General features: G+C 38.3%; 3 protein-coding genes across 9 annotated transcripts in view; 2 read left to right on the plus strand and 1 right to left on the minus strand.

Moving 5' to 3' along the window:
* LOC132704129 (uncharacterized) overlaps positions 1 to 2,127 on the plus strand; it is a 50,184-nt gene extending 48,057 nt beyond the window's left edge. For both annotated transcript variants that reach the window (XM_060673928.1, XM_060673927.1), the window contains exon 17: positions 1,451 to 2,127. In XM_060673928.1, the coding sequence (XP_060529911.1) occupies positions 1,451 to 1,630 (180 nt within the window). In that variant the 3' untranslated portion in view covers positions 1,631 to 2,127. The remainder of the gene's footprint in view (positions 1 to 1,450) is intronic.
* A 153-nt stretch (positions 2,128 to 2,280) lies between these two features.
* Positions 2,281 to 12,357, plus strand: LOC132703783 (RISC-loading complex subunit tarbp2-like). 2 transcript variants are annotated; one of them, XM_060673253.1, is made up of 6 exons: positions 2,281 to 2,372; positions 2,601 to 3,042; positions 4,638 to 4,935; positions 9,390 to 9,539; positions 10,152 to 10,390; positions 11,516 to 12,357. In XM_060673253.1, the coding sequence occupies exons 2-6, from the start codon at positions 2,609 to 2,611 to the stop codon at positions 11,664 to 11,666; spliced, it is 1,272 nt and encodes a 423-aa protein (XP_060529236.1). In that variant the 5' UTR covers positions 2,281 to 2,372; positions 2,601 to 2,608; the 3' UTR covers positions 11,667 to 12,357. The 2 variants fall into 2 exon arrangements, 1 of the variants encoding a protein (XP_060529236.1); XR_009619143.1 differs by lacking the exon at positions 2,281 to 2,372 and having other exon boundaries at positions 2,391 to 3,042; positions 10,152 to 10,617; positions 11,516 to 11,649.
* Positions 12,358 to 15,108: 2,751 nt separating this feature from the next.
* The window catches only part of LOC132702835 (receptor-type guanylate cyclase Gyc76C-like), a 41,695-nt gene continuing 30,006 nt past the window's right edge, over positions 15,109 to 26,797 (minus strand). For 4 of the 5 annotated variants that reach the window (XM_060671650.1, XM_060671648.1, XM_060671651.1 and 1 more), the window contains exons 9-17: positions 25,753 to 26,019; positions 25,631 to 25,702; positions 24,527 to 24,908; positions 23,382 to 23,721; positions 23,105 to 23,327; positions 22,163 to 22,307; positions 21,699 to 22,094; positions 20,081 to 20,687; positions 15,109 to 18,671 (exon numbers count right to left, since the gene is read on the minus strand). In XM_060671650.1, coding sequence (XP_060527633.1) covers positions 18,461 to 18,671; positions 20,081 to 20,687; positions 21,699 to 22,094; positions 22,163 to 22,307; positions 23,105 to 23,327; positions 23,382 to 23,721; positions 24,527 to 24,908; positions 25,631 to 25,702; positions 25,753 to 26,019 — 2,643 coding nt within the window. In that variant the 3' untranslated portion in view covers positions 15,109 to 18,460. The remainder of the gene's footprint in view (positions 18,672 to 20,080; positions 20,688 to 21,698; positions 22,095 to 22,162; positions 22,308 to 23,104; positions 23,328 to 23,381; positions 23,722 to 24,526; positions 24,909 to 25,630; positions 25,703 to 25,752; positions 26,020 to 26,797) is intronic. The other variant, XM_060671653.1, reaches the window with a different exon arrangement.

Here is a 26,797-nt window from a genome sequence, read left to right on the forward strand (position 1 = left end):
GGTCAGGTATTGTTCGGCTGCTTCCAGACTATATTAATATTTTTTACAATACATAAAATCTTTTTTTTTGACAATTTTATTGTACCCACTTCTTTCTTTTTTTCAAGAATAATATTTTTGGATAATAACAAAAAAAAAACTTTTTTGAAAAAAAAAAAAACAAAATGCCTGGTTTCGTTAGTATAGGTTCCAAACGACGATTGTAAGAATCGTGTTTGCTTTATCCAGTCACTTTGGAGTACAAAGAGAGCTTTTCAAAAAATTCTGTCTTGAAATAGCTGGCACAATTTTTTTTTACGGTTCTGAAAGAAGCACAGGGAATTCGCAAAAGACGGATGACAGCTTTGTATGATCCTATCCTCCAATCTTTTAATTCTGTCGAAATAGTTTGACAATATCCAACGGGAGCCTTAGGAATCACAGATTAAAAAAAAGTGACAACAAGGTCAATGTCAATGTCAAGGTAATGTTATTTTTCTCTCAACATGCAATTTTTAATGGTAATTTCATATCGCCGTTTTCATTATATTTCGAAATCAAAACTGATAGTCAATCAACTAGCATATATATTTATATGAGTTAAGCAATTTCAGCTTATAGTGTGATGGTTTTCTTCTGAAAACAAAAAATAACCGACTTTGCTATAATCCAGATATTAATATGTTACATTTATTATTTAAAACTTTTAATACTAGACACATTTTGTATACTTTACTTAATTTAGTTATAAATAATAACATATGCATCTGAATTGGAACGGCTATCGATACGATAGACCTTTGAAGAAATGAAAGCTAAATTTACAATTTTGCTTGTGTAACAATACGGGCAAAATGTTCACAACAAATATACGATGTACCTAAGCACTTATCAATAACTATTGCATTCAGTAATGCAAAAAACAATTCTATTTTTAAATAAACGTCAATATAAAAATCCTTTCTCCTCCTATGTTACCATCATATACATTAATTACATTGTAAACAGAATGGGATATACTTACAGCCTTTTAACCACCTTATTGCACAACAGGAACACAACACCAAAACATATTGCACCAGCTATAGTTAATAAAGTTTAGACGGAAACAAATCACCCTTGAAAAACGCCGAAGGGCAATGAGAAAATCCTGAAATCGTTAACACATTCAAAATGAAATGACGCGAAATCACAATGATTCTTCTTCTTAACGTTTCGCTTTAAGTTGGGCACGTTTCTCCGAATCTTTCGCCCAAATCACGATGCCATATATTTTGACGCGTTGCTGATATTTCACTACGGATTACACTATCGTGTGAAATAAAACTGAAGAAAATGAAAATTCTTCAAAGAAAATGCTTTTTAGGTTATTCCATATTTTCCCGACGTTTTTATTCGAATTCTTGGCGCTGGATTTTTGGCCGCTCAGGTTGAGTCGCTTCAATTGTGACGTCATATGGCGCTGTTGTAGCTCGAACGGACAGCGTTGCATTACGCGATGGGAGTCGAGAAAATGGAAACGATCAGTAAGGTGTTGATCAAGTCAGGCGCGAAAAGGGTCGTGAAGGATTTGAAAGGACGTCAGCCCACCTACTACTTCCTCAATAAGTCCGACATCGTCAAACTGCAAGAGGAAGAGGAGATGTTTTAAAGGGATCGCTCTCCTCCCAATAGGATTGTAGTTTAAATGTTTAAGATTAACATAGTGGTTAGAATGAAACTTTTTACACCATCTCGGCGGGTTTTTATCTAATTTCTGATGCTATCTTCGGATGTTATCTGTAATCTCTGAAATTTTGGAAAACTTGACCGAGATTTTGACACACACTGGCACACATCACAGAAATCGCAACTTTTTATCCAAGGTTATCGCTGGGGGGCGCGATTGCGTAACAGTGTCACGGATTGCCTATGTTTACGTCACGGAATGGCGTGAAATCGATTTGATCGTCGTAACAAATGATTTTAGGAAAAATAAAGGGTAGGGATTCAGTATTTTTATATTTTACGTAGTTAAGTGTCTTTCCTTCACCTAGGTAGTACAGGTCTTTAATTGGGATTAGTTGTAGGTAAGAAATAATTTCACATAACATTTTTTATTGTACGAACAAAAGTATATACTTATTATTAAACCATTTAATGAATAAACGAAGTTTGATTTTCCCGTCCAAACGTAAGCAAAATTCGGCAAAATAACGATTGGTAACGCGGTGACGTCAGTCAGGTGCACACGAGAATGTTGTCCTCGCGGTGTTTCGTGGTCCGTAATTTTGCGAATGCGCCGTGTCGCCAATCCGACGACGCACGCCTCGATTATTCTACGAGCCAACGATTTTTTGTTAGCGGTTTTTATTATCTGTTTGTAACACACGTTCGAAGTTCGCTGACAAACGGTAAGTATTTTCTTTTGACAAACTGGATCTTGAAATGCGGGAATTGTTTTTAAATTTACGGCGCCGCAACTTTGGTTTGTTTTCACCTAATCCTTAGAACGATATTTCGTATCTATGGTGGCCGTTGCAAGCGGTTAAGGGTTAGGGTTTGTTTCGCCATTTTGAAGGGGGAGGAAAACCGGTTGTTCGCGTAATACTCGTTATATCTCCTGTTTTCTTGTCCTTCAGTTTAGAATATGGATCCGAACATGGCCATAATGCACCCCACGGGACCGGTGATGCACCCCGTCAGTCTGATGCACCCGAGACGCGGTAAAAATCCCAAACACACGATGACGAGCACCATAACCCTCGCGGAAGAGGCGAAGCTCGTTTACTCGCAGGAAATGTCCGGGATAAACAGCAAGACACCGGTGTCCGTTCTCCAAGAGTTGCTGAGTCGCAGGGGATCCACCCCGAAGTACGAGCTGGTGCAAATCGAAGGGGCGATCCACGAGCCGGTTTTTAGGTACAGGGTGTTTTTGAGTAACGACCTTGTGGCCACCGGTACCGGTAGGTCCAAGAAGGACGCAAAGCACGCCGCTGCCAAAAACCTCCTGGACCTGATTGTCGGGAAGCAGACGCCCGAGCAGGCCAATCAAACGAACGGGACTCCAGGGTCCAACGATATGTAAGTGTTTACCGCCCCTGGGCTCATTTCGCAGGAGAACTTTAGCAATCTTTGGTTAGGTTGGTGTTTCTCTGATAATGTGCTGTTGAAGTTTTACTTTTCTGTCTTTGTGAAAACCATTCAATGTTAATTTATTTACAGATTTTGATTCCGATAATTGTTTTTCCAAATTCCAAAAACTGTAGTCTGGCCAGACTGACAGCATCATTGGGTAGCTTAGTTAGTAAATCGGTCTAGAGAAAATGGTGGAATTTTTTTTATGTAAGATTGCCTTCTGTTAACCATGGTTAGAGTACCATTTTAAAGCTGGAGCAAATTGAAAAAAATTTATTTAGTGCTCTGTCTTCTATATCCAAAAGGGAACTGGAAATTTTCGGAAATAAATATCGATAACAACAAAATAGCTTTTGTTAGGCTGCCGATTTCTATTGTAGTCGACGAAAAAGTCGGAAAAGGAAACAAATGTGCATAAAACTATATTCACTTTCGCGCTTTCTTCATACACTTAAAAGTTGCTAAAATAATTGTATCAAGAATTCTCTCGATTCCGTTAAAAAACACCCATTTAAATTTTCAATATATTTTTTTATTTATGGAAGTTTATTATGTTTAATGCATTTTTAGATCATTTTTTGCATGTAAAATATCAAAATTGTCGTCAAAAATGTGTTTATCTGTGTTTAAGTGTGTAGCATAATTAGAATCTAGACTATTGTTTTTAAAGGCTCTTTTATGTTCGTTAATGCGTTTCTTGAAGGACCTACCTGTTTGCCCAATATAAATTTTAGGACACGATCCACATTTCAACCTGTAGACACCTGATTTTTGGGATTTTGGACATTTCGTTTTATTGTTTTTTAAATATCTTCCTATTGTGTTATTAGTTCTGAAAGCTATTTTTAAACCCCATTTTGACAAATGTTTTGTTGGACGGATTGTAGCCGTTGTTCAGTGCAATTTGTTTAATGATATTAAGTTTTTTGATGTAATTTTCTGTTGAGGGTGGCGTATTAAGAAGTTAGCGTACATAAGGGTGATTTGAGCTGATATGTATGACGTGTGTCCTTGTGTCAAGGTTTATCATATATTGAAAAATCTAATTTGTTTTGCGCTTTGGTAATAGTTAAGTCTAAAAAACTAATAGAGTTGTCCTGTTCAATCTCGATAGTGAATTTTATGCGATTATGAAATGAATTAATTTAAAAAATAATTGTCTGCCCCCCTCCAGCAGAGCAAGCAAAGACATTATCCACGTATATATGCCACCATAAAAAACTTTTGTGGGTTTCCCATAGTCATAGTCATAGTCAAACCTTCCTTAGAGATATAAATTGGTTGATTAAATTCAAAATAATTTTGGTCTAAAGATACTATTAAGCAATCTAATAAATCTTGTTTCACCAATGGGTTAACCTGTGTCCGAGTTAGGGTTAAATCTACTAAATCTATGACATCCATAGGTGATATACTGGGAAATAAGTTTTGTACATCAAAAGTGTTTGCGTTAGAAGGGATTTTGATATCTTTAATTTTGTTGATCAATTCAAAATAATTTTTTATCGCGAATTTGGTTTAAATTTTTCGTTTTTCAACAGTACCGCCCAGGTGGTGTCGCCGTTCGACGACAAGGTGATGGGCAACCCGATCGGGTGGCTGCAGGAGATGTGCATGTCGCGCCGCTGGCCGCCCCCGCTCTACGAGATGGAACACGAGGAGGGTCTCCCGCACGAGCGTCAGTTCACCATCGCGTGTCAGGTGTTGAAGTTTCGCGAGGTCGGCACCGGCAAGTCGAAGAAACTGGCCAAACGGGTCGCCGCCCACAGGATGTGGCAGGCGTTGCAGGACCTGCCGATAGAGGGCACCAACCCGCAGGCGTTCGAAAGCGACGAAGAGGTTGGTACCGCGCCCCTTTTAAGAAAAATAATTCGTTCGTATGGAAAATAAGCGTCTCAGTCCGCAGGATTGTACAAGTGACCTTAGCAAGGCCTTCGACCGCATTTGTCACCGCTTGCTGCAGAAACAATTGTAGTAAATATGGGGTACGAAGACTTGCATTGGTTCTTGTTAAGTCATACCTGTCTTCTAGGAGACAGTACCTTGGCTTGATGTCGATGTTGAAATTATGACGTAAAAGCTCGCGATTTAACAAAAACTTTAATAAGCCTTACCTAAAATTTGGTATGCAGGAAGACACTCTAAATCGATATATATATATATATTGAAATAAAAGATTTCGAAAAATTGAAAGACATCAAAGGACCTTGTAAATTTGATAATTGATGTGCACCAAGGAACAAATTTGAAATAATTGCTAGCCAAGGTTGAAAAAAGGTCACTAACTAGGCCGTTAAGAAGAAGAAGAAGAAGAAGAAGAAGAACGAAATTCGAAGGCGAGAGTTAAAATTAAACAGTTTTTTAAACTAAAAATATGCGGTACTAAGTTATCGAATTTCTTTTCGATTTTTTTTTATGTTTGTGATCGCGGCCGCCAATAAAATTTTATTTATTTACATTTGTGGAAATAGATAGTTTTCCTGGTGTAATGGGGTGTATTGACTGCATTCGCATGGCCAAATATATACATACGAGGGCGGCGCCAAAATTTCCCGGCCCGAATATGAAAGAAACAAAGTAGAGTAACAATTTTTTATTATTTTTCAATATAATCCTCCTTAACTTCAATACACTTATTACATCTCTTTATTAACAACTCAATCCCTTTAAAAATATATTCTTTTGGTTTGTCCGCAAAATGAACTAAAACAGCCTGTTTTAACTCAACTTCGTCGTTAAACAGCCGTCCACGTAAGTCCTTTTTCAAATATCCAAACAAATAATAGTCGCTGGGGGCCATATCTGGACTATAGGGAGGATGATCTATCTGATGGAACCCATAGTCTAAAATGGATTATCGTGCAAAAGACGTACGCCTCTGGTCAGTTTTCCTCGACGTTTTACACGTATGCAGTCTCGCAATTTATGTAATAATGTTGCGTAATATTTGCCATTGACGGTGGTATTAGTTTTTTTAAATCCATCAGAAGAATTCCTTCACAATCCCAAAAGATCCTGGCCATCACATTTTTTGTTGACTGGCAGACTCTGAATTTTCTTAATTTTCTTGGAGGTGCTTCACCCAAGCGACGCCACTCCATTGATTCTTTTTTCGATAGAGAACCATAGTTTCATCTCCCGTCGCAATAGGCTTCGATTCCGACGGGCAGAGTTCCAAAAAAATCCGCTCACACTCGACAAGGCGTTGTTTTTGAATAGCCGAAATGATTTTAGGAACCCATCTTGCACTACATACCTAAATGATCATGCAGGATTCCACGAACACTTCTATCAGAAATCTTAGTAATTTTTGAGATTTCCTTGACCTTTAAACGTCGATCACTCAAGGGACTCCTGCCTCATTCGAAAATGTTTTGCCCATTCTTTCACTACAGAATACAAAGGAGAACTTTGGCTGTACATACCATCCAGCCTTTCTTTAATAATTTTAGGTGCTAACCCTTCTTTTGTCAAAAACTTTATGACTGCTCTATACTCAATTTGCGTTGTGTGCGACATTTTTTCGAACACGTCTTGTTTAAAATGCTGTCAATAAAAAATGATTTGACGCAAGCCTTCAATTTTCTTTTCGCAGCCTACTAAGATATACATTTAATAGAAACTTTGTCTTTATCGTGATACTGAAGCTGCATCTATGTCGGGCCGGGGAAATTTTGGCGCTAACCTCGTATATAGAACATATTTAATTTATATTTCATAGTTTATATATTTAATAACATTTTTGGAATATTTTGACTTATTATTTGTCCGATTGCAAAATAAAAACATCTATCGCAGTACGTAAAACAAACAGAAATGATTAACAATGATCAAAATTTTTTTCATTTCAATTGCTGCAATGCAATTTTTTTCAACATTTCAATCCAATTCATTATTGAAAAGTGAAAGTGATATTTATTGAGTTTTCAACATTGGTATTAAAGTCTTACTTACTGCATACTAAATCGAGTTCTTATATGCTTGTTCGCAAAAAAAAACAGACAATTAAAAAAAAAATTGAACTGCATATTTTTCACCTTAAGTATGCTATTGAAAATAAATAGGTGACAAAGGAATTAAATAATGAAAATTTTGGTGGTGTCTGAGATTATTGGTATCGTTTTTATAACATAATTTGAAATTCGTTACTAGTGGCTGGACCTTTTTGGTTCCGGGACCTGCAAATTTGGCTGTCTGAGGTCGTTGCACAGCGGGAGGTTTATAAAAAAAAAGAAAACACTGCGACAATCATTATTTCTTTTTTTTTTTGGCATATTTTTGGCATTTTTTGCGAGTATAGGTCAACCAGGGAGGATACGATTCATTGTTTCATCGTAGTAACCGACACTTTGAGTCTATTGCGTTTTTTAGGATATTTTTTGAGTAGTATCGAGCATTAATGGCCTGTGCCGCGACTATTAGGCTTTCTGTCTGACCCTTAAGATTTCCTTTCGCTAGCCATCCGTAGGTGCATCTGGGATTTATTTCTTGGTCTTTGTTTGTTTATTCCTCCCCTCTGTTTTCAGTTCACTCGATATTTTCGCTTTTGTTTCTCTTTTCTGTTTTTCTTCCGTATCATCCCGGTTTCTTGGCAGCCCTAATGATATTCTGAAGTTTAGTTGTCGATTTTTTCTTAGGCATATATTCTTAGTAGATTTACATATATGTCTGTTATTCTTCTAAGTTGAATATAGCCGACTTGAAAGCCCCCCCCCCCCCCCTGCTTCCTCGATACATATAATCTGTGTATGTCGCCTATTGGGTGTGGCATTCCGTACATATTAAGAAGTTTTCTGGTTCCACTATCTAGAGTTCGTATTTCCTCTGAAGTCAATAAATAATTCCAAAACTAAATTTTTAAAATCTGTCGATCGCGTTTTCGGTATTCCTTGATCAGTTGATTTCAGATTGCGTTTCCTTTGTTTACATTCTTCCAGGATATACTTCGACGCAACCTTTAGATTCTCTGCAGCGGCCTTTTTGTTCTAAGGCTAGTATCGCGTTCGTATCCAGAAACTCTTGAAATCTGGTTGTTAAAATGCTTGTAAATTGTTCTAAATGGTGCATAGGCGGGTAATGGCCTGTAGTGTTTTACGTCGTTTGTGTTTTCGTTCTTAGAGAGCAATAACGTCCTACGTCTACAATTATTTAGAAAAATTTTTAGAATTTTAAAAGGAATTCAAAACAAAATTTAAATATAGGGATTCAGTTTTTTTTTAAAAATGCACGTTTTAATCGTCGCGCCTTTTCCAGCCGCCCTGTATACATCCTAACATTTTCTAAGATCGCGTAAAGAACTTTGCTCTACCCTTGACTCACCCTGTACGGCGTGTCCTAATTTTGATTATTTCGCGGCGTTCCTCCCATATTTCGTGACCGAAGGCCAACTTTTTTCGTGAAAAAATTTGAAAATTTCGCATTTTTTACACACGCCCCGTAGTTCGGTTATGCGTCAACGTGCCGAAAAAGCCAAAACCTATCTTGAACGGTTTTTTTTTTTTTTTTTTTTTTTTTTTCGTAACATCGAGTGACGTAGAACCTGGAACTCACAAATTTTGATGAAAAAATATTCAATGATTATTTTTCGAAAGTTTGGCGTGCATTAAAATTTGCGAGTTCCAAAAGGAAGACGTGGAAAAACCCTTATTGGTTTTCAGATAACCGAACCGCGAAGTGGTCAGATTCAGAATTGAAATGGGCCATATACTTGAACCAGAAATATAGTGCTTTTACAACCGACCTCGTGATTAACTTTGCCTACTGTTTATTAGTCCTAGGAGTTTATCTATCTATATTAACAAGCGGGATATAAGTACATTTTAAAGTGTTAAAAACCTTCAAACAACGTTTCATTTTAAGATTCTGATAAATGTTTCTTATGACGTACCTTTATCTATGGCGAATATGATCTATATATAGACTGTTGTTGTTTACAAATCGAAGAACTATGTAGAAGTCACAAAAATATAATACCGGCGCACAAGACTTACTCTTATCCTTTGAACTATCCAGTGAAAACAGCCTGGCAGGATCAAAGCTCGAGAATTAGGTATTTAATGGACGGAACCTTCTTAATATATACGAATATATTGCAATTTAGATGAAACTCTTAAGAACGATACGTATCACCCGATGTTAAAATAAACGCTTCTATCTGTTCGGATAGGTTTTACCACGGTCCCGCGTTTAAGGTACCGTAAAGTACTTAAAACGTCAAAGCAATAAACGCACTATATTTTTGGTCGTACAATACTTACGCGTCCCGCATTTCGATTTTGAATGTGTTGTTGCAGCTTGGCGGGAACGCAGTGGACGTGTCCGCCCGCTACATCGGCCTGAAAGACAGCAAAATTACCAAGCTGAGCAGTCAGCAGTCGCAAAAAGTGTCCCAGTTCCACAAGGGCCTGAAACAGTCGGCCGGGAAAAAATTAAACGAACTCCAGGTAATTGGTCGGGCGAAAAAAAAAAGATTTAAGCGTGGTTCACGAACACCGTGTGCCGAATAAAAATAATTTTCTATTCGAAATTTGCATATAAAATTGCCTTGTGGTCACTTGTTGATAATATTAGGTATTCTTTAAATAAAAAAGACACGATACTACTTCTTTAAAAGAAATAATACTTTCATATATGCGAATAAAACGTATTGCTAATAATACAGGGTGTCCATTGATACGTGGAGATTCTGAGAAAAATCGACTCTATACTACACACTTTAAGAGATTGAACAAAACTTCAAAATTCATATAAACTTAAACTTATTTGAAATACAAATAAAATATATACTAACAAAAAATTTGACAACTATGAACTTTTTAAATAGAAATATGATAAACAACAAAAACAAACAAAAATGTCAAAGTTTGTTTATACCTTAAAGCGTCAAAAAGAAAAAGATTGTGATGTCATAGCCAACTACGTTTTTAAATATTTTGATATTTTTTTATTGTTTTGATGCCAGATGAAACGAGCATTTTAAGAGGAACATTTTCAACTGAACTTTATGAACCAGGGTGGGAAAAGAGTTTTTATCTCTTTTTTTTTTTTGTTCTCAGTACCTGGACCTCAAAGAGTTCAGCTTCGTGCAGTTCCTGCAGGAGATCGCGTCCGAGCAAAACTTCGAGGTGACGTTCGTCGACGTGGAGGAGAAATCCCTCGGCGGGCAATGCCAGTGCCTGGTCCAACTGTCCACGTTGCCGGTGGCGGTGTGCTTCGGCACGGGCAAAACGCCCAAGGACGCGCGCTCGAACGCCGCCCTCAACGCCCTCGAGTACCTCAAGATCATGACCAAGAAGTAAGGGGGCGTGGCCGCCGGGTGGCAGGTTAAAAAAAAGCAAAAATTTTCCCGCGCGTCCGCCATTGTGTTTCCCGTGCGAAAAGGAACGCCGCCGCCGCCGCCGTCGCCGCCGCCCCTCGTCGCTGGCGGCGGGTGGTCGGGGTCGTCCCCCGCAACCCCCTTCCGACTCTTCCGCTTTCTTCATCTTCGGCGCGCGGACCGGAGACGCGGGCGGGCCGTTTGAGGTGCGAACCTTTCGAAAAAATATTTCCAAAAACTTGTTTACTTTGTTTTCTTTTTAGTTTTTTTTTTTTATTTTGTTTTGTTGTCCTTCCAGTTAGTTATGTCGGTTTTTTTTTGTTTCTTGGTTTCTTGCTTTCCTTTTTGCCGCATCTTAAATTAACTAAAAATTTTGTCCATGAAAGAGTGTTTAACGACTTTTTTCTAAATGTATTTTATTGTTCTTTCAGTTAGTTATATCAATCCAATATTTTTTTTACTTTGACGTTTCTCTTTTTCATTTTTTTTTTATTTAAACGAATTGTTGACGACTTCTTCATTCTGTTTTGTTTTATTTCACTGTTCTTCCAGTTGAATCATTTTTGTTTGGTTTTCATTCCTTTTTGCCTCAGCTTGACTTTAAGCTTGACTTTAATTTTCTTTTTAACCGAAGTTACCGTTAGAATTTCCACGGGTTATCCATTTTCTTTTTGTCTTTCATTCTATTTTGTTAAATGGAAGTTTCTTTTACCGTTCTTTCAATTAGAGGAAAAAAATTATAATTGACACCAAGGCTTTGTTGAGCTTTGGCTCCTTCCTCCCCAACAATTATCTTTATTTTTTTTTAATTTTGCTTCGATTATCTTTTTTTTTGCCAAAAACTTTTTACTTCTTCGTTTTCTTTTTACCGAACTGACATATTCTCTATTTTTTTCCATTCCATTTTATTAAATGATTTTCCTTCCCTCTTACTTTCCGTATAGCAGGGATTTTTGTTTTATCTTTTTTGCTTTGACTTTTTTTTTCGCAACGAATGTTACCGTTAGAATTTTGACCGGCTTTTTTCATTTAATTTTTTTTTAATGTAAATTTATTTAAAGGTAAGAGGCAAAAAAAAATTTTGGTGTGTGTTTTTTTTTTCAGTTTAATGAAACGTTCAGATTTCGCACCGGAAACGGCCCGGACGCGACGTCCGAGGGAAAACATGTATGTAAAGGAGGAGAATGACGAGTGGTTTTTTACAAGCTATACTTTGCATAGAATTAGTGTTTTTTTTGTGGATAATAATGAATAATAATAATTTAATTTCGACTTTTAGAATGTATTGTGTGACTATAATATATATATATACGAGCTAGAGTAATTTTGCGTAGGAGGAGGAGGGCGTTCGGTTCTTCTTTCGTAGATTTAAAAAAAAAATGTCCCTAGACGTTTTAGCTGCTTGTATTTAAAAAAAAAAAAAATACGTGTACATATATGCCCCCAGAAGCATACGTCTTGTTCGTGTAAAGGGAGCATTTATTTGATGCAAAGTATAGAGGTTGTATCCCGTTATTGACAGTGTAATTTTTTTTTTCACGATCACGTTTATAAAATAATAATAATTAACATATATGTCAATGGGTCCGCTTTAGTCGGATCGAAAATTTCCTAGACTCTTAGATTTATCTGTTCAACTTGTATTGATGTGTATGCTAATTACAGTACGTTTGAATGGCGCTTTTTGGTTTTTCGCTCTTTCCCCCCACCCCCTCGCCACAAATTGCGGCGTGGTAAACTACGGCCATTATGGCCAGAGATATCGAGAGAGTGATATAAAGCAAACAGCTAGTTAAAAAGTATGAAAAATATAAGGCATTTTAAGAAACAAACACAATACAATATCAGTTATTGTACGACCAAAAATATAGTGCTTTGACGTTTTGACATTCCGACAGATATTTGTACAGCGTTAAGTAGGTCTTGCCTGACGAATATTTTTGGAAACTTGAAATTTTTATTTAAACCGTAAACGGACCTTTTTAAATTCGATTGAGCGTTGTAGAAAGAAGCGTTTATTTTAACATCAGGTGATATGTACCGTTCTTAACCCATATTATCCCCAGCATAAAAAAGAAATAAAAAAATACTTTTTTGCTCTGAAATTATTTATTTTGTTGCACCTAAGAATACATTACGTGCGTCAAAAAAATAAAAACTGGAAACATACAAAAAAATACTGGTGCGTAAACGAACCACTGGAAAAAAACATTGAATAATGTTTTGCGGCACATGAGACGTAACATATTATTTATGCATAAATATACAAAAGAAAGTTCAAATTCGACAAACAAGAAGTAAAAGTAGAATGTTTTTCAAATAGACCTGATTTGATACAAGAAAACGCATATTTTATGGTGTGTGAGCGCACCACTGGTAACACACGGTTTCATTATTGGTGATATTTTACAAAGCACGAAGTATGTAAATGCACAAACGTAAATTGTGTGGCTGTGGCAGATTCTACATCTCCTTCGGGTTTGCATATATTACGGAGATATTTGACTGTGATCCTTCCAGTAAGGACGTATTTACACTAGGCTGTTTTCACTGGATAGTTCAAAGGGCAACGGTAAGTACCTGTACCCTATTTATCTTACAGGTAAGTTTGAAAATAAATTAACAACACATTTCTTTTATTTTTGTGTCGTCTACATATATATGGCCACTTGTGATGAGTATAATTATATAAATACGCTCATTATTCATAAGATAGGACAGTCTTTAAGTCGCTTTGCGTCAGTAAATACCGTGTGTATACAAAATAAATATCGTGTTAAAAAATAATAATAAATTGGAGCAGTCGGTAGGATTAAAAATGATCTTATTATATTTTACGTACTCCTTATTTTTAACAAGTCTTATGATCTCTACCGTTTATACCCCATACCAAAATATCCGTTATAAATAACCCCGATCTTTTGAAATCGATAGAGGATTTCTTTAATCTAAAGGAAAACTGCTGTAAAATCGAGAACATGTCCTTATGCCCTAGCAATCTGCTTGATAAAAACGAGCCCTGTATTCCACAAACAATTAATTTATCTAATCATTGTCCAATGATTCCAAATGAATATAAAAAAGCCTCAGCTACTCAATTAAATGATAACTCTATTATAGTTATCCCGAATTCCCCAGAAAATATATATTTCCGCAGAGTGTAATGTTAAAATTGAAAATAATAATTATGACTCAAAAAGGAGATTAATTTAAGACTAAAACTTACGTGAATTGGTTCAAAATATTGAACCACTACAGTTGAGAGAAATTAATCTTCAAAATATAAAAGAAGACATGGAAAGTGCCCGAAACCTAGTAAATCACTAGTAGTATTTCAATTGCTGTAATAATTATTAAAATTACTCTAATAGTAATTATTGAATTTTGTTATCAATACCTGAAAAGAAAACAAAATGTAAATGAGGAGAAGGGAGTTACATGGCCACTTCTGATGTGCATCATTCATAAGATACGACAGTCTTTAAGTCGTTTTGCGTCAGTAAATATCGTGTGTTACTTGTAATATAATTAAAAATCGTTCATAAAAATGAAACAACAAAATTGTTCTCCGATTTGTAAACAACAGTCTATAGATTATATTCGATAAATTCCATTTTAAGGGTTTGTTCGGTAGGCTCGATTGTAAAAGCACTACAATTCTGGTCGAAGTATACACTATTTAAATACCTAATGCCTGGTTAATAATAAATTATTAATTATGAATTAATAATTAAATATTAATATTTTAATATTAATTAAATTAATTAATTTATATTAATAATTAATAATATATAATTTATTATATTTAATTTATTTAATTAATAAAGGTCACAAAATCTGGTATTTTGACAAAAACATAATGTTTTATTGCCCGAAAGGCTCTTCCACGGGCTGTAATACAATTTACAAATGTTCTCGATGTTTCCTGAAAATCATCCCGTTATTTGCTTCAGTTCCGAAACCCAAGTCCAAAGGGTTTCAATGGTATCACATCCTATGCCCAGTAAATTTGTCCTACGTACGCCATTCTAAATAAAAGCCCGCCACAAAACGTTATGTTTAATGCTCTTTGAAGATAATTCAGAAACTTTTCTGTCCTTGAAATTATTTCTAACCTCAGTTGAGTTTAGCGGTCCTGAGCCCTAACTGTCATGAAATTGAAATTATTTCAAAGTACACAGAGTGGCTCAAAAAGCGCCACGAATACAACATGCGTTTGTTAACCCTATTTTTAAATTTTGATTTGAATTCCTTTTAAAATTCTAACCTCAAAAAATCTAAATAAAAAAAACATAATACTAAATTTCTCGCTAGATGACGTTAAAAGATGCAGCAACATACATGGTGGGCCATTTAAGGAAATCCATCCAAATATGTTCGTTTATTTAGAACACCCTGTAGCATCTAATTCAAATTCGCTAATATTAAAATATTGGAAAAACTATTACGCTTAGGTATGTATTATTATTGCAAAAAAAAATGTTGTATTCGTCACGTTTCTTTTTAGCCACCATTTTATTAGATTATTATTTTAATATATATTTTTACCAAAAATTCAAAAAATATAAAGCAAACTTTTATTGAATGTTCATCATCATCACATATAAATAATTTTAATTGTTGGCCTGTTTGTTTCTTAAGGGTTTAGCTGAAGTCCACTGCACTAAATAAAACCAAGGTGATAATAAATACTCGCCTATATTAAACAATATTTAAAATAACATTTATATATGTACATACGCGGATAATCTTTTTAAAACGGAAACTAATATATAAGTTGATGGCACGTCGAAACCTCTCGTCGATGACAGACTCTGTAACGCACATTCACACCCACACGCTTATGTATCCATATACAGGGCGTCTCAAAAACGCCTCCCCAAATTTAACATTTCCATTCGATTTTTTTTTCATAAATCAAATTTTTAACCGCAAAGCAATAGAATATTCTTTGACATAAAAGTTACCATTTCAAATTAAACAATCTGTATTTTCTGAAATCCTTGGTTTTGTCCGCACATTTTATAGACGCCCTGTGTATACAAAGTGAATCATGTTGAGTGACCTGTTTGAAGTTCTCTTTTTTTTAAATATTTACGTACCAATTCAATTTGAAACGGAAAACGGCGGAAAATCAAATGAAACGCCATATCCCGAGCGATGGGATCGACGACTTTCATTTAATTTTGGTAATCTTTCCTTCCAACCAGGCCCATTCAAATTCAAAGTTTTGAAAGTCATACTTTATTAGAACCCAAAATTAAATGAAAATGAGGTTTTACGAAGTTTATTTTGTCTATGTTACAACAATTTTTAATTGTTATTGAATAAACTGTGTTTCCGGAACCACCCTAATCCAAAACCTGTTCCCAGAAGTTCCGCAGAACTTTTCAAACTTGTTCAAGGGTGGTAATTGCTTCAAAATTTCCGAAGTTATTTTTTATTTCGACAGATAACAAGGAAACCGCGCAAGATGTTGCCACGTTTAAATAGAAGCGGCAACACTGCATATTTGAAAATATTTTCAAATCTGTGCGCTACCTGGTCACGTATTGATCCCAGCTAACCTCTGTGAAATTTTGTAATGGCTAGGTAAAATGGTGCGTAAATCCAGAAAACGTACTAACGTACACAGTGTGCCAAATAAAACGACCCACTATATGATCTGAAAACCTATAGGAGAGAGGAAAAAAGTTTTGGTTAATATTTCTATTTAAATAGTTCATAGCCGTCATGTTTTTTGTTAGCATATATTTTATTTGTAGTTTTGAAGTTTTATTAAATCTATTAAAGTGTAGAGTCAATTTTTCTCAAAATTTCCACGTATTAATGGACACCCTGTATTGTTAGCAATAGGTTTTATCTGTATAAGCTGAGGCGCATCTGCCAAACTGATTCGATAGTGCACCATCTCCTTAGTCTGTGGTTAAATTTTCATTGCAATACCTGCATCAGTAGCGTTCACAGCACAATTTTTTATGGGGAAATCAAAATATGAAAAAAAAAACACATAACCTCAATTTCTGCCCCAATTATGCAAAATTCGAATAAGAAATTTCGTAAGAAAGTGACCTTTATTTTAACCGAGGATTCCAAAAATATCGATATATACAGGGCGTTCAATTTAAAATAACAAACTCAACAAAATTATAATATTTTAAATCTTCAGGAGAGTCCAAGAAACTTTTTTCGTATCTCCTACGGGTTTCTGGATCGTATAGTGGGTCGTTTTATTTGTCACACGGTGTACATTTGAATTTCCAGTGTTGTCGTTTGTTTCGAGTTGAATTGGCACGCGTACCAAATTAAAAGAAAAACCGTATTGTAGCTCTAATGCGACACTCAACGTGAGACACACAAATATAGTTTTCCTTTGGGGAGGGGGGAGCGGGGTCAGGGGTGGGGAATCAACAAAATACTAAGGCGAATTATGTACAATCGAATTAACAAAAAATAATAATAATAATAAAAGACAATTTCGAGCAACGAGCCCCCCCTCCCTCCCCAACCGACGAAAATACCTAAATATTCACAGCCTCTCGAATCGTCGCATGGTTATAGCGCTTCCTCTTCCTCTTCTTCACCGGACCTTTCGGACGACTAGAATGACGCGGAACGATCGAACGGATCCTTTGTTTATAGCCGCTTGCCAAAAATCGGGCGTCGTAGGTTTTTGACTGTATCCCATGCGCTGTTGCCAGTTGTATCGAAAAGTGGCGGTTTTTCGGTTATCTCTATAGTTGATTATTTAGAAGGTTGACGGTTTGGCCTCGATCTTTCAGGATCTTGGAAACTCGGTTAAATTCGAATTTTGAAAATGTACACGGCGCTCTATACTCAAGTGGTAAATTGAAGTTTTCGAAATAAAAGCGCTTTTCTAATAAAATTTAATCATTCTGAGCGTAAGGTAACCGTGAAACGCCATGATGTACCATGGTATGTTTTATTCAACAAAAACACCAAAATTTAATTAATGATTTTGACGAATTGATAGGCAAAACAATCAAAACTGTTTAAAAATAATTGAAAAAAAAAAAAAAGGTGCACATTTTAATAAAAGCTCAAACCGACTGACGGCATTCGATACTTAGAATTTTAAGAATAGAACGAAAACATGCCCTTTCTATTTAAAATAAGAAATTTTGGTAGTTTACGGAAAAAATCGTAAATGTGACAACGTCGCCTGCGTCGGATCCAGCCTAATTAGAAACCCCCCGTATATTGAGTTATGAAATATATGAATGATTAAAATCTGAAAAACGGAGAAAATTTTACTGAAATCCGAGAAGTTTGAAGGAATAATATGTAGCCTGTGTAAATAAAAGTAGCCATATTTGTTGGAAGCTTGGTTGGTGTCTCAGTAAAAAGATCCTGAAAAAATAATTTTGAATATGGTAAAAGATGTAATAGTAGATTTGGAAATTTCAACATTCTTCTTCTCGACCTAATTGAATGGCCCTCATATAGTCCAGACCCGAACCCCATAGAAAATCTGCGCCTACGCGAATCTAGTTTTGTGCAATAAATATTATTTCTTTACGGCTGTACATGCAAGCTAGGTTTGCGCATTTCAAAAAGCAGAGTATGAATAACCAGCACCAGTTTTTCTTAATTTACAACCTCCCAAACCCGAAATAAAAGTAGGGTTATGTTTATCAAAGTAGGGTTATCATTTTACTTTATAAGAAAAAGATAATCGCTTCATTGGAAACTGACTATCTTGAAAAATTAATATATATCACGTATATATGAAACCGAAACAACTTTTCGTGAAAACTCAACCGGATATTTACCGAAGAATAATTTTACATTTGATTTCGTTTATGCGTTAGAAATATTAAGAACTGGCTGCTTTTGTACGGTAAAAATTGCTCATTTGCGTTTTTTTTCAACAACAATGATCGGAAAGTGCCAACGGGGAAAAACAAAAATGGGGGACGGTCAAAAAACCTACGCGACTACAAGCAATGCTGTAAAAAGAATCCACCCGATCGGGAACGACAAAATTGCGGAAAATATCACAATCGTTATCTGGGAATCGGCGAACGCTCAAACTATACTTTCTTTCTCGGATTTGAGGCTCAGGTTGTTGTAGTCGGCCAGCACGTTTTTTTTCAGCGACGTGCGGCTCGACTTGAAGCCGTTACCGCTGAAGAGCCCGATCAGCCAGTTCCGAAACGTGTTTTTCGAGTTGAGTTTTTTGTCGTCGCCGTCCGGCGCCGGACGTCGGGCCTGCGGGATCGGATCCAACGAGTGCCATCTGTCAAACAAAAATATAGAGTACTTCAGTTCAAATGTACGGTACATTTGAACTACTTCCGTTTTTGTAGAGTACCTTTTTTAATTAAAAAAAACTGGAAGTAGTTCAAATGTACCGTCGAGCGAGATCGCAAGCCGACCAATTGCAACCGGTAGGTTTCTTTTTATGCTATGGTATGGTCTATTCATAGATAAAGAAAGTGACCAATTGCTTTTGAATGGGGTTATAAAAGGATGGTCATTAACATACAATGCAACAATGTTATTACCTAAAATTTCGGAATTTAAATTCAGGTAAAATTGTGGTCCGTAATAGAAAATAATTTTATACCTACCTGTGTTTAATATTTTTTGGTTTGGTATACTGTTTAGTTTAAGTTTATTAGTAATCATTCTTATTTAGTGTGTAATACAGCGTGTGTCGGATCGTGTGCGAATTATGCAAAATATGGGCGAGTCTAATGTATCTCAGGAGATGCTCCCGCCCAAATGTAAAAAATCACTATCCTATTGAGACTAAGGAAGTTATAAACAATGTTTATTTGACTCTCGTTGAACGTGGTGCCAGCAAGAAACCATCTTTAGAAGAAACGGCCACATTGACGAAAATTGTGAATAATCGCCATCAAAAAGAGGTAAAAGAATAACTATTTTGCATGCTGGCTCTAAAGATGGTTGGATTTCAAATATACTTTCTCTGTCTGCGAAAAATATTCTCTGGATTACCATGAAGACACCACCGCTGATTTATCCATCCAGCGCTGCGAAAACACTTGAAACGTCGACAACGGCATGTAGTGCATCTACTTTCGGCAATAAAAAAAGTTTATAAGTTGCACAAATGCCTTTCATATTTCGGGATATTCTTAAACTAGTGCTGCCATCTGCCGACTAACGTTTTTATAGGGAAGTTTGACATTTTGACGTTAGGTTTTGGCGGGAGAGTGTTGTTCGTGTTTTTTGTGATGAATTAAAAAAATTGCGACTGTTAAAAATGGAACTTTAGACGTGTACTAACTCGACAACAATTTTGGAGTTCCGGCCGACTTCGACGATTGGTTTTATCGTATGCAAAAGTGTTATCGGTCATCGGGGTGAATAATTTGAGGAACAATAAAGTCATATTTGTCGGTAGCTTATAGTTTTTGTTTTATTACAAATCCCGAAATATATATCGTAGTATATCAAGACTCCTTACCAGAACAAAGAATATTGAAGTTATGCAAACTAACCAAAACCACCATACGGCCCTCTCCTGTTGCCAAAACTCAAGAAACCCTAGTAGTTAAGACAAAAATCGTGGGAAGAACTGAAGGCAATTATATAATGTTTTACGTTTACGTTGCCGGTCTAGAGGGAGCTGCGATCGATGTTCGCACACTAAATTACAAAAAAAAAACGCAAACGAACCTCTTGTGACGCTCTGTGTCGGGGTCGTCTAGTTCGGCCCCGCCCCTACGTCTGACGACTACGGCGGGCGCGTCGCGCGCCCTCTGCGGGTTCAGAAGCGGCACCTGCGCGTCCTCCGGGAAGGTCACCTCGTCGACGATGCTCGCGAGGTTCCCGTTGGGGAAGTTATTATTGGCCAACTTGTCGGTCGGTATGGCGATGATCTGAATACCGCCCCCGGGGTATCGGTGGCAGTTTTCGAGGCTCCTAGCGGAGCGGCGTCGCCCGCCCCTCAGGAACGAGTCGATCAGGTCGAATTGGCGGTTCTGTCGCGGCAACGCGTCCAGCGATTTCGCTTCGCGGACGAGACCGACCGGCCCCGCCCCCCTGCACGGTTCCTCCGAACTCGACGCGATGCTGGAAAGGACGCGTTTGTGGCGGGGCGCGGGAGCCGGTGCCGTCTCCGGCGGCGCCTCGATCGTTTGACTCCCGAAGGCGGAGTTTAACGTCAGTTTGGAATCGGACGAAGGGACGTAGAGGCTCTGCTTGGTGACGCGCAGGAGATTGCGATGAACGGTAGGACTGTAGCGTTCCAGCGTCGACGAGCTGTCGACGTCTACGCTGGCACCTGGTAACCGTTTCTCCGATATACGACGAAAACTTTTTACACTCTCTCCGTTAAATTAGAAAAAAATGTTAAATACGATTTACAAATCATCTACATGCCTATATACGGTTTGAGGGGGGCGGAGCTAAAAGAGAGGCATGAACATTTTCTTGGATGACTGAATACCGCAACGGTGAAAGATAAGAATTTCGAGTCGAGGATAAAATTGTTTATTTGTCACGGTCTAAGGCTCTTTCATGGTTGATATTTTTCGTCCGATCTCTGGAATGTGTATGAAATACTGCAGACTGCTGTCTTTATCTCTAATGGTTGTAATTCTGGGTTTGGTTAAAGAAACTTCCACATTATACCGCAATATTATTTTTCTACTCCCGTCAGTAAAATGCCTAATTACACACCAGCGTGCGATAAGGGTCACTTTGCCATGTCAGTTTCGTTTACCCACGGATCCGAGCCACTTCGGATGTTTCCGGGATTTTACCGCACGAGTTCGGGAGCGATCGGATGTTTTCGGAAGTTTTACTCTCTCTCCCTCTCTCTCCCTCCCCCTCTCCCCCTCTCTTTCTCCCTCCCTCCCTTCCCCTCCCTCTCCCTCTCCCTCCCTCTCTCTCTCCCTCCCTCTCTCTCTCTCTCTGAAAAAATCTACGGGTTTTGTGCAAGTATCAGGAGTAAGTTTTCTTCACTACTGCTTTAACTTGATGGTAAAGGTACGGTTCTCTGTTTTTTAGTAACTATAATATCACTACCACTACTAGGGTCACTAACATTTCAATTTCATCTTGTCAAAATTTCTTGGGCGTTTGATTTTTCTTTATTTCGAAATATACACAGAAAAGTGGTCTAAACATATACATCAACAAATGGAAAATAAATAAATGTCACGCCATCTTTTATTTTTACGTAACGAAGGTTCGAGAAAGCAATTTAGGAATATTAAAAATGAGCTTAGGGGACGACAGACCGGCCAACCTGCTGTAATGATTAAATAAACCGAACTGATCAGCTACTCACCCCTGGGCACGCTGGAATGTCTTCGATTCGCCGCGGCCATCATGAAACCGCCGCAGAACGAGGCCTGCCTCGACTCGTTGGTGAGTTTCGGGCTGCGCCGCGGCCTGCAGAACAGGGGCGGCAACTCGGTCAGGTCCACTTCCCTCTTTTGGATCGCCTCGTCGGTGACGCCGATCAGCCAGTACGTTTGCACGTCCCCCTTGCCCTTCATGCTGACGAACCCACGTTCCTGGATGACGTAGCCGCCCAATTTCTCGAGGGCGTCCTTGCACTGCATACTTATGTGTATTTTGAGGGGTTCGCCGTTGCTTTCCATGCGGGAGGCGGTGTTTACGGTGTCGCCGAACAGACAGTACCTGGGCATCGTCAGGCCCACCACTCCCGCAACCACCGGCCCTGTAAAAAACGGGAAGGTTAGTTTTGCGGGGTCGGACGTCTCGCCCCCTACCCCCCCCCCCCTTTACCGGTGTGGATTCCGATCCGTAGTTGAAGCCTCTCTTTGGGCCTGTGCGGTATCGTGTGGTTTTTGACGGCCGCGAGCAGTTCCATCGCCATCGACGCGATTTCTCCCGCGTGCCGATCGCCGTTGCGAATCGGCAGACCCGACACCTGATGTTAAAAACGGAAAATACACAGAAAAATATCAAACAAACAAAATAAGGAGGAAGTTTTTAAAAACGCAAAAGACAGAGCAAATTATTAAAAAGCCGAAGGACAGAGGAAATTATTAAAAACTCAAGGACAGAGGAAGTTATTAAAAACTCAAAAGACAAAAGAAATTATGAAAAACGCAAAATAAGGAGCAAATTATAAAAAACGCAAAAGACAGAGGAAATTATTTAAAACGCAAAATAAAAAGAAAATTATTAAAAACGCAAAAGACAGAGGAAATTATTAAAAACGCAAAATAAAGAGAAAATTAATAAAAACTCAAAACAAAGAGCAAATTATTAAGAACGCAAAAGACAGAGGAAATTATAAAAAACACAAAAGGCAGAGGAAATTATTAAAAACGCAAAAGACAGAGGAAATTATTAAAAACGCAAAATAAAGAGGAAAATATTAAAAACGCAAGATAAAGCGGAAATTATTAAAAACGCAAACGAGCATTATTATTAAAAACCAAAGATATAAGAAAAAATGACCGACTCAAGGGGCAAACGAAATAATTAAAAACGCAAAATATAGAAGGAATGGTTTTTTTTTTCAAACAAACTGCCACAGGCAACTGTAATACATTTTACGAAACTTCTGGATTCCTCCCGCGTCGGTTTTTGCTGAGTAGAAATTGCTGACGTTTCGCCAATCATCTTGTTGGCTTCATTTCAGTTTCGATTCAGCAAAAATCGATGCAGGAGGAATCCAGAAGTTTAAAAACAAAAAAAAAGATTGAAAAAAGCACTCACCACCATGTAAGCGTCCCCTATCGTTTCCACCTTGTAGACATCGTAACCCTTGATGATCCGATCGAAAACGGTATAAAGGTCGTTCAAAAAGTTGACCACCTGCAGCGGCGTGCTCTCCGCCGACATGGCAGTAAAGCCGACGATGTCGCTGAAATAGATCGTCACCAGGTCGAAGGACTCCGGCTCGATGCCGTAGCCCTTGGTCAGTCTCTCCGCCACTGGCCTGAAACACGCCACCTAGTTTACGCCATCCGACCAAAGCGGCTACGTCACGCACTTGGGCAACATCCGATGGAGAAGGTCCTCCGTTTTGTTCTTCTCTTCGTACAACAGTCTCGTCCTCTCGTTGACCAAGTCCTCCAAGTTATTCGCGTACGTCACCATCATGTCCATCATCTGATCCATGATGTTCTTGCTTTTGCCGCCCTTCATCCGTTTGAGCTTTGCCCGGATCGCGACGAAATCGGGCCTCTGATCCGGACACTCGGACCAGCACTCTTTCATCACTTGGACGATGTACTCGTCGTACGCGATTTCCGCGTCCAGGAATATATCCACGTCGGGTCTGAAGGGTTCCTCGCCCTGCGACGGTACCCTTTTAACTAGCTCGATGATTTCTGCAAGCGGAAACCGCGCGGGTAGTTCGAAAGTACCATTTTTTTCGTACCGAACCAACTAAAGTGCCTGTTTAATAGTTGATTTGAAAGTAGTTCACTATAAAAACCCGCAAGCGGAACTCGAGAAGTATTTCGAACGTACTTAACCTAAACAAGGGAATTCTGTTCTTTGATCGCGCTATTTAAAACTAGGACATCGTTTCCACGAATTTAAAAAAAAAACGCAATCTTAACCGCACCTGGAGAAAGTCATGGTAGTTCAAACGTACTTAATCTCAAATAAACATAAAGAACTTTTCTAAACATCCAAATCGCCTTTTTTCACGAATTAAAAAAAGAAGAAAAACGCAATCTTAAAGCCGCACCCTAAGTCGAGAAGGCGACAGTAGTTCAAACGTAACCTAAGATAAATCTTTCGAATTAAAATAAAGTAGCGTTCGTTTAGTATTCGATTTAAAAGTAGGTCAATAAGACGATGTTTCCAAACAAACTGGACAAGGCGTGAATAGTTCAAACGTACAGAATTCCAAATAAACATATAGAACCATTTTTTAAAAACCCGACGAATGTACACTGCGTTCGCTTAAAACTTGATTCAAAAGTAGTTCGGATGAACTCCATTTCCATTATAGAGCGGGCCACGAAATAGAAAAAAAAAAAGAAAACAAGACATTAAGACCGCAATGCAAGTGGAGCGTAAGGCGGGAGTAGTTCAAACGTACTAAACCTAAGAAAAAGAAAACGGTCGCGTATGAAGTTTCTCGCGATTGCCGCGCCAATTCGACCCCCCAGGGCACGTGCCTACCTATAGGTTCGTACCCGGTGATGCCAAACGGCCCTTTCCTGCCCAGCAGCTCGAAGAGGATGATGGCGAACGCGTACACATCCCCCTTCTGGGTGCCCTTGACGTAGAGACTGGGATTCCGGAGTATTTCCGGGGCTTTCCAGAACAAACCTGCGACAGAAGTTTGCTGATTCGCGACGCGGACGGGGGGCGGGGTCCGAAACCAATCGTACTTACTGCGATAGTACTGGTGTTCGCCGATACTGTCGTTCTCCGCGCAGTGTCGCATCTCGGCGAGACCGAAATCTGCAACCTGGAGCACCCACCGACTGGTCACGACGCAGTTCGACGACTTCAGGTTGCCGTGACACCCGAGCAGAGAATTGTGCAGATACAACATACCCTGAGGACGACGGATTAAAATAAATTAATGGTACCTGACATCTTTGCGACGGGTTAAATGTGTAAATATTTGCAAGTGATCAACGGCCTTTAATTTTGATTTTGAATTTCTAGATCATAACCAACGCTTCTTTGGCCATCCCAATCCTTCTCTTGATATCTGCCTCGGAGCCTTCCCTGTTGGTTGGACAAAACAAGTATCCAATGAAAAATTAAGGTTTATTGACAAGACTTTTTGTCGAGGTTTGTCGTGTTCTCACCAAGTAACCTCTATACTTTGTCACAGGCTGGAGAGTCAAGTGATCAAACCTCCTAGTTTTGTCGCATGGTACGCGCCACCTAGAGGCCGGTCGCTCAAACATTCGGACCTCATACCGATGAAGCGAGTGATGGTGACGTCATATCCATCAGTTTACGTTGGGATTGTTAAATCGACGTTTTTCATTTTTCTCGAGTACGACAAGCAGAGACTGATTTTCGTAGTTCTGCGGATTTTGACATCGACTTCTTTTCAAGTTCAAAACGTTGGCACTCACAAAGGCACAAGGCAAGGCACTCGCTTAGAGTACAATTTGTAAATCGGTGATAACTGTTCTAAATTAAATAAATGTTTTAAATACGTGGTCAAATCATTAAAGAATTAAAAATTTTAAGTTTTTGTAAGATCTTTCAGGAAAAATGGAATAAATATATTATTAAATATAAATAAATATTTCAACTTACTTTAATGAGATCGTGTACCAGAGACGCTATAAACATCTTGTCCAGCTTAATGTCCTCGTTCTCTATGATATCCTGCAAAGCGAGGGGTTAGGTCGTCCTGCGATATCCGCGCCCTCACTTACGTATAAACTCCCTTTGGCGCAGTAATCTGTGACCAGGAGCAGTGAGGTGGGCAACACGCAAGCGCCTACAAACGAGTTGACGTTGTCATGACGTAGTTCGCGCAGCAGCCGCATCTCTTTCATCACTTCCCGAGAGATGTCCTTCTTCCGGGAGAACCTGAGCTCGCGGATGCGCACCAGGAGACCGCGGTACTGCGCAGTAGTCGCGAACACCTGCTGCCCGCCCCTCGACTCGTACGAGTTGACGCTGGCGCTCGCCAGGCTCAGCTGCAACGTTACCGAACGCTCATATCAAATAGTAGTTCAAACGCATCGCGCGTCTGTTCTCTGTTCCCTCGACTCTGTTCTCCGTAACGGACTCTCGCGCGAAGTTATGAAACAAAGTTTCGAGCTATCGAGGTAATATTCGACAGCGACATACGGTTCTATCCCCAGACGGGATCTGTTGAAAAATTTTTTCCCGGAGGGAAAACAATGATTTTCTCGAAACCTGAACGCGCGAGATTCGGGGAAATGACAATAATATAATATACAGGTTGTCCCAGTTATGAGAAAAAACCCACTTTTTTGAGTAAATCGTTTAAGTTCCTTAAAAATATATATTTCATTTTTTATCTGTTCTCTGTTCTACGAAACGGACGTTATTGAAGCCGGATAAAGTTGGAACGGGTTGAACTACGGGTCTTCAAATTTTTCTCCTAACACATCGACAACACAGCGGTTTAGAGTTCCATCCCCGCATGGAACCTATCGATACAGGAAAAATTTAAAAAAAAAATGAAAATTTCGAGATGATTTGGGTAATACAGAACAAAATTTTAACAACTTTTATGCAAACAGCATTCTTGACATTGCTGAAAGTATTCCAAATAGACAATAAATAAATAAATAAAACTTTTTGAAAAATATTTCTTCTGACTTAAGTCAGGAAAAATTCCCGAAGAGATCAAGGCAAGCGTTACTTTACCTATACCCAAAGTACCAGTTCCGAGTAAACCTGGAAATACCGACCAATTAATTTATTATCGGTTATAGGCAATGTTTT

The sequence above is a fragment of the Cylas formicarius genome, unplaced genomic scaffold, assembly GCF_029955315.1.
Source record: "Cylas formicarius isolate icCylForm1 unplaced genomic scaffold, icCylForm1.1 PGA_scaffold_6__28_contigs__length_40554024, whole genome shotgun sequence".
Lineage (NCBI taxonomy): Eukaryota > Metazoa > Arthropoda > Insecta > Coleoptera > Brentidae > Cylas > Cylas formicarius.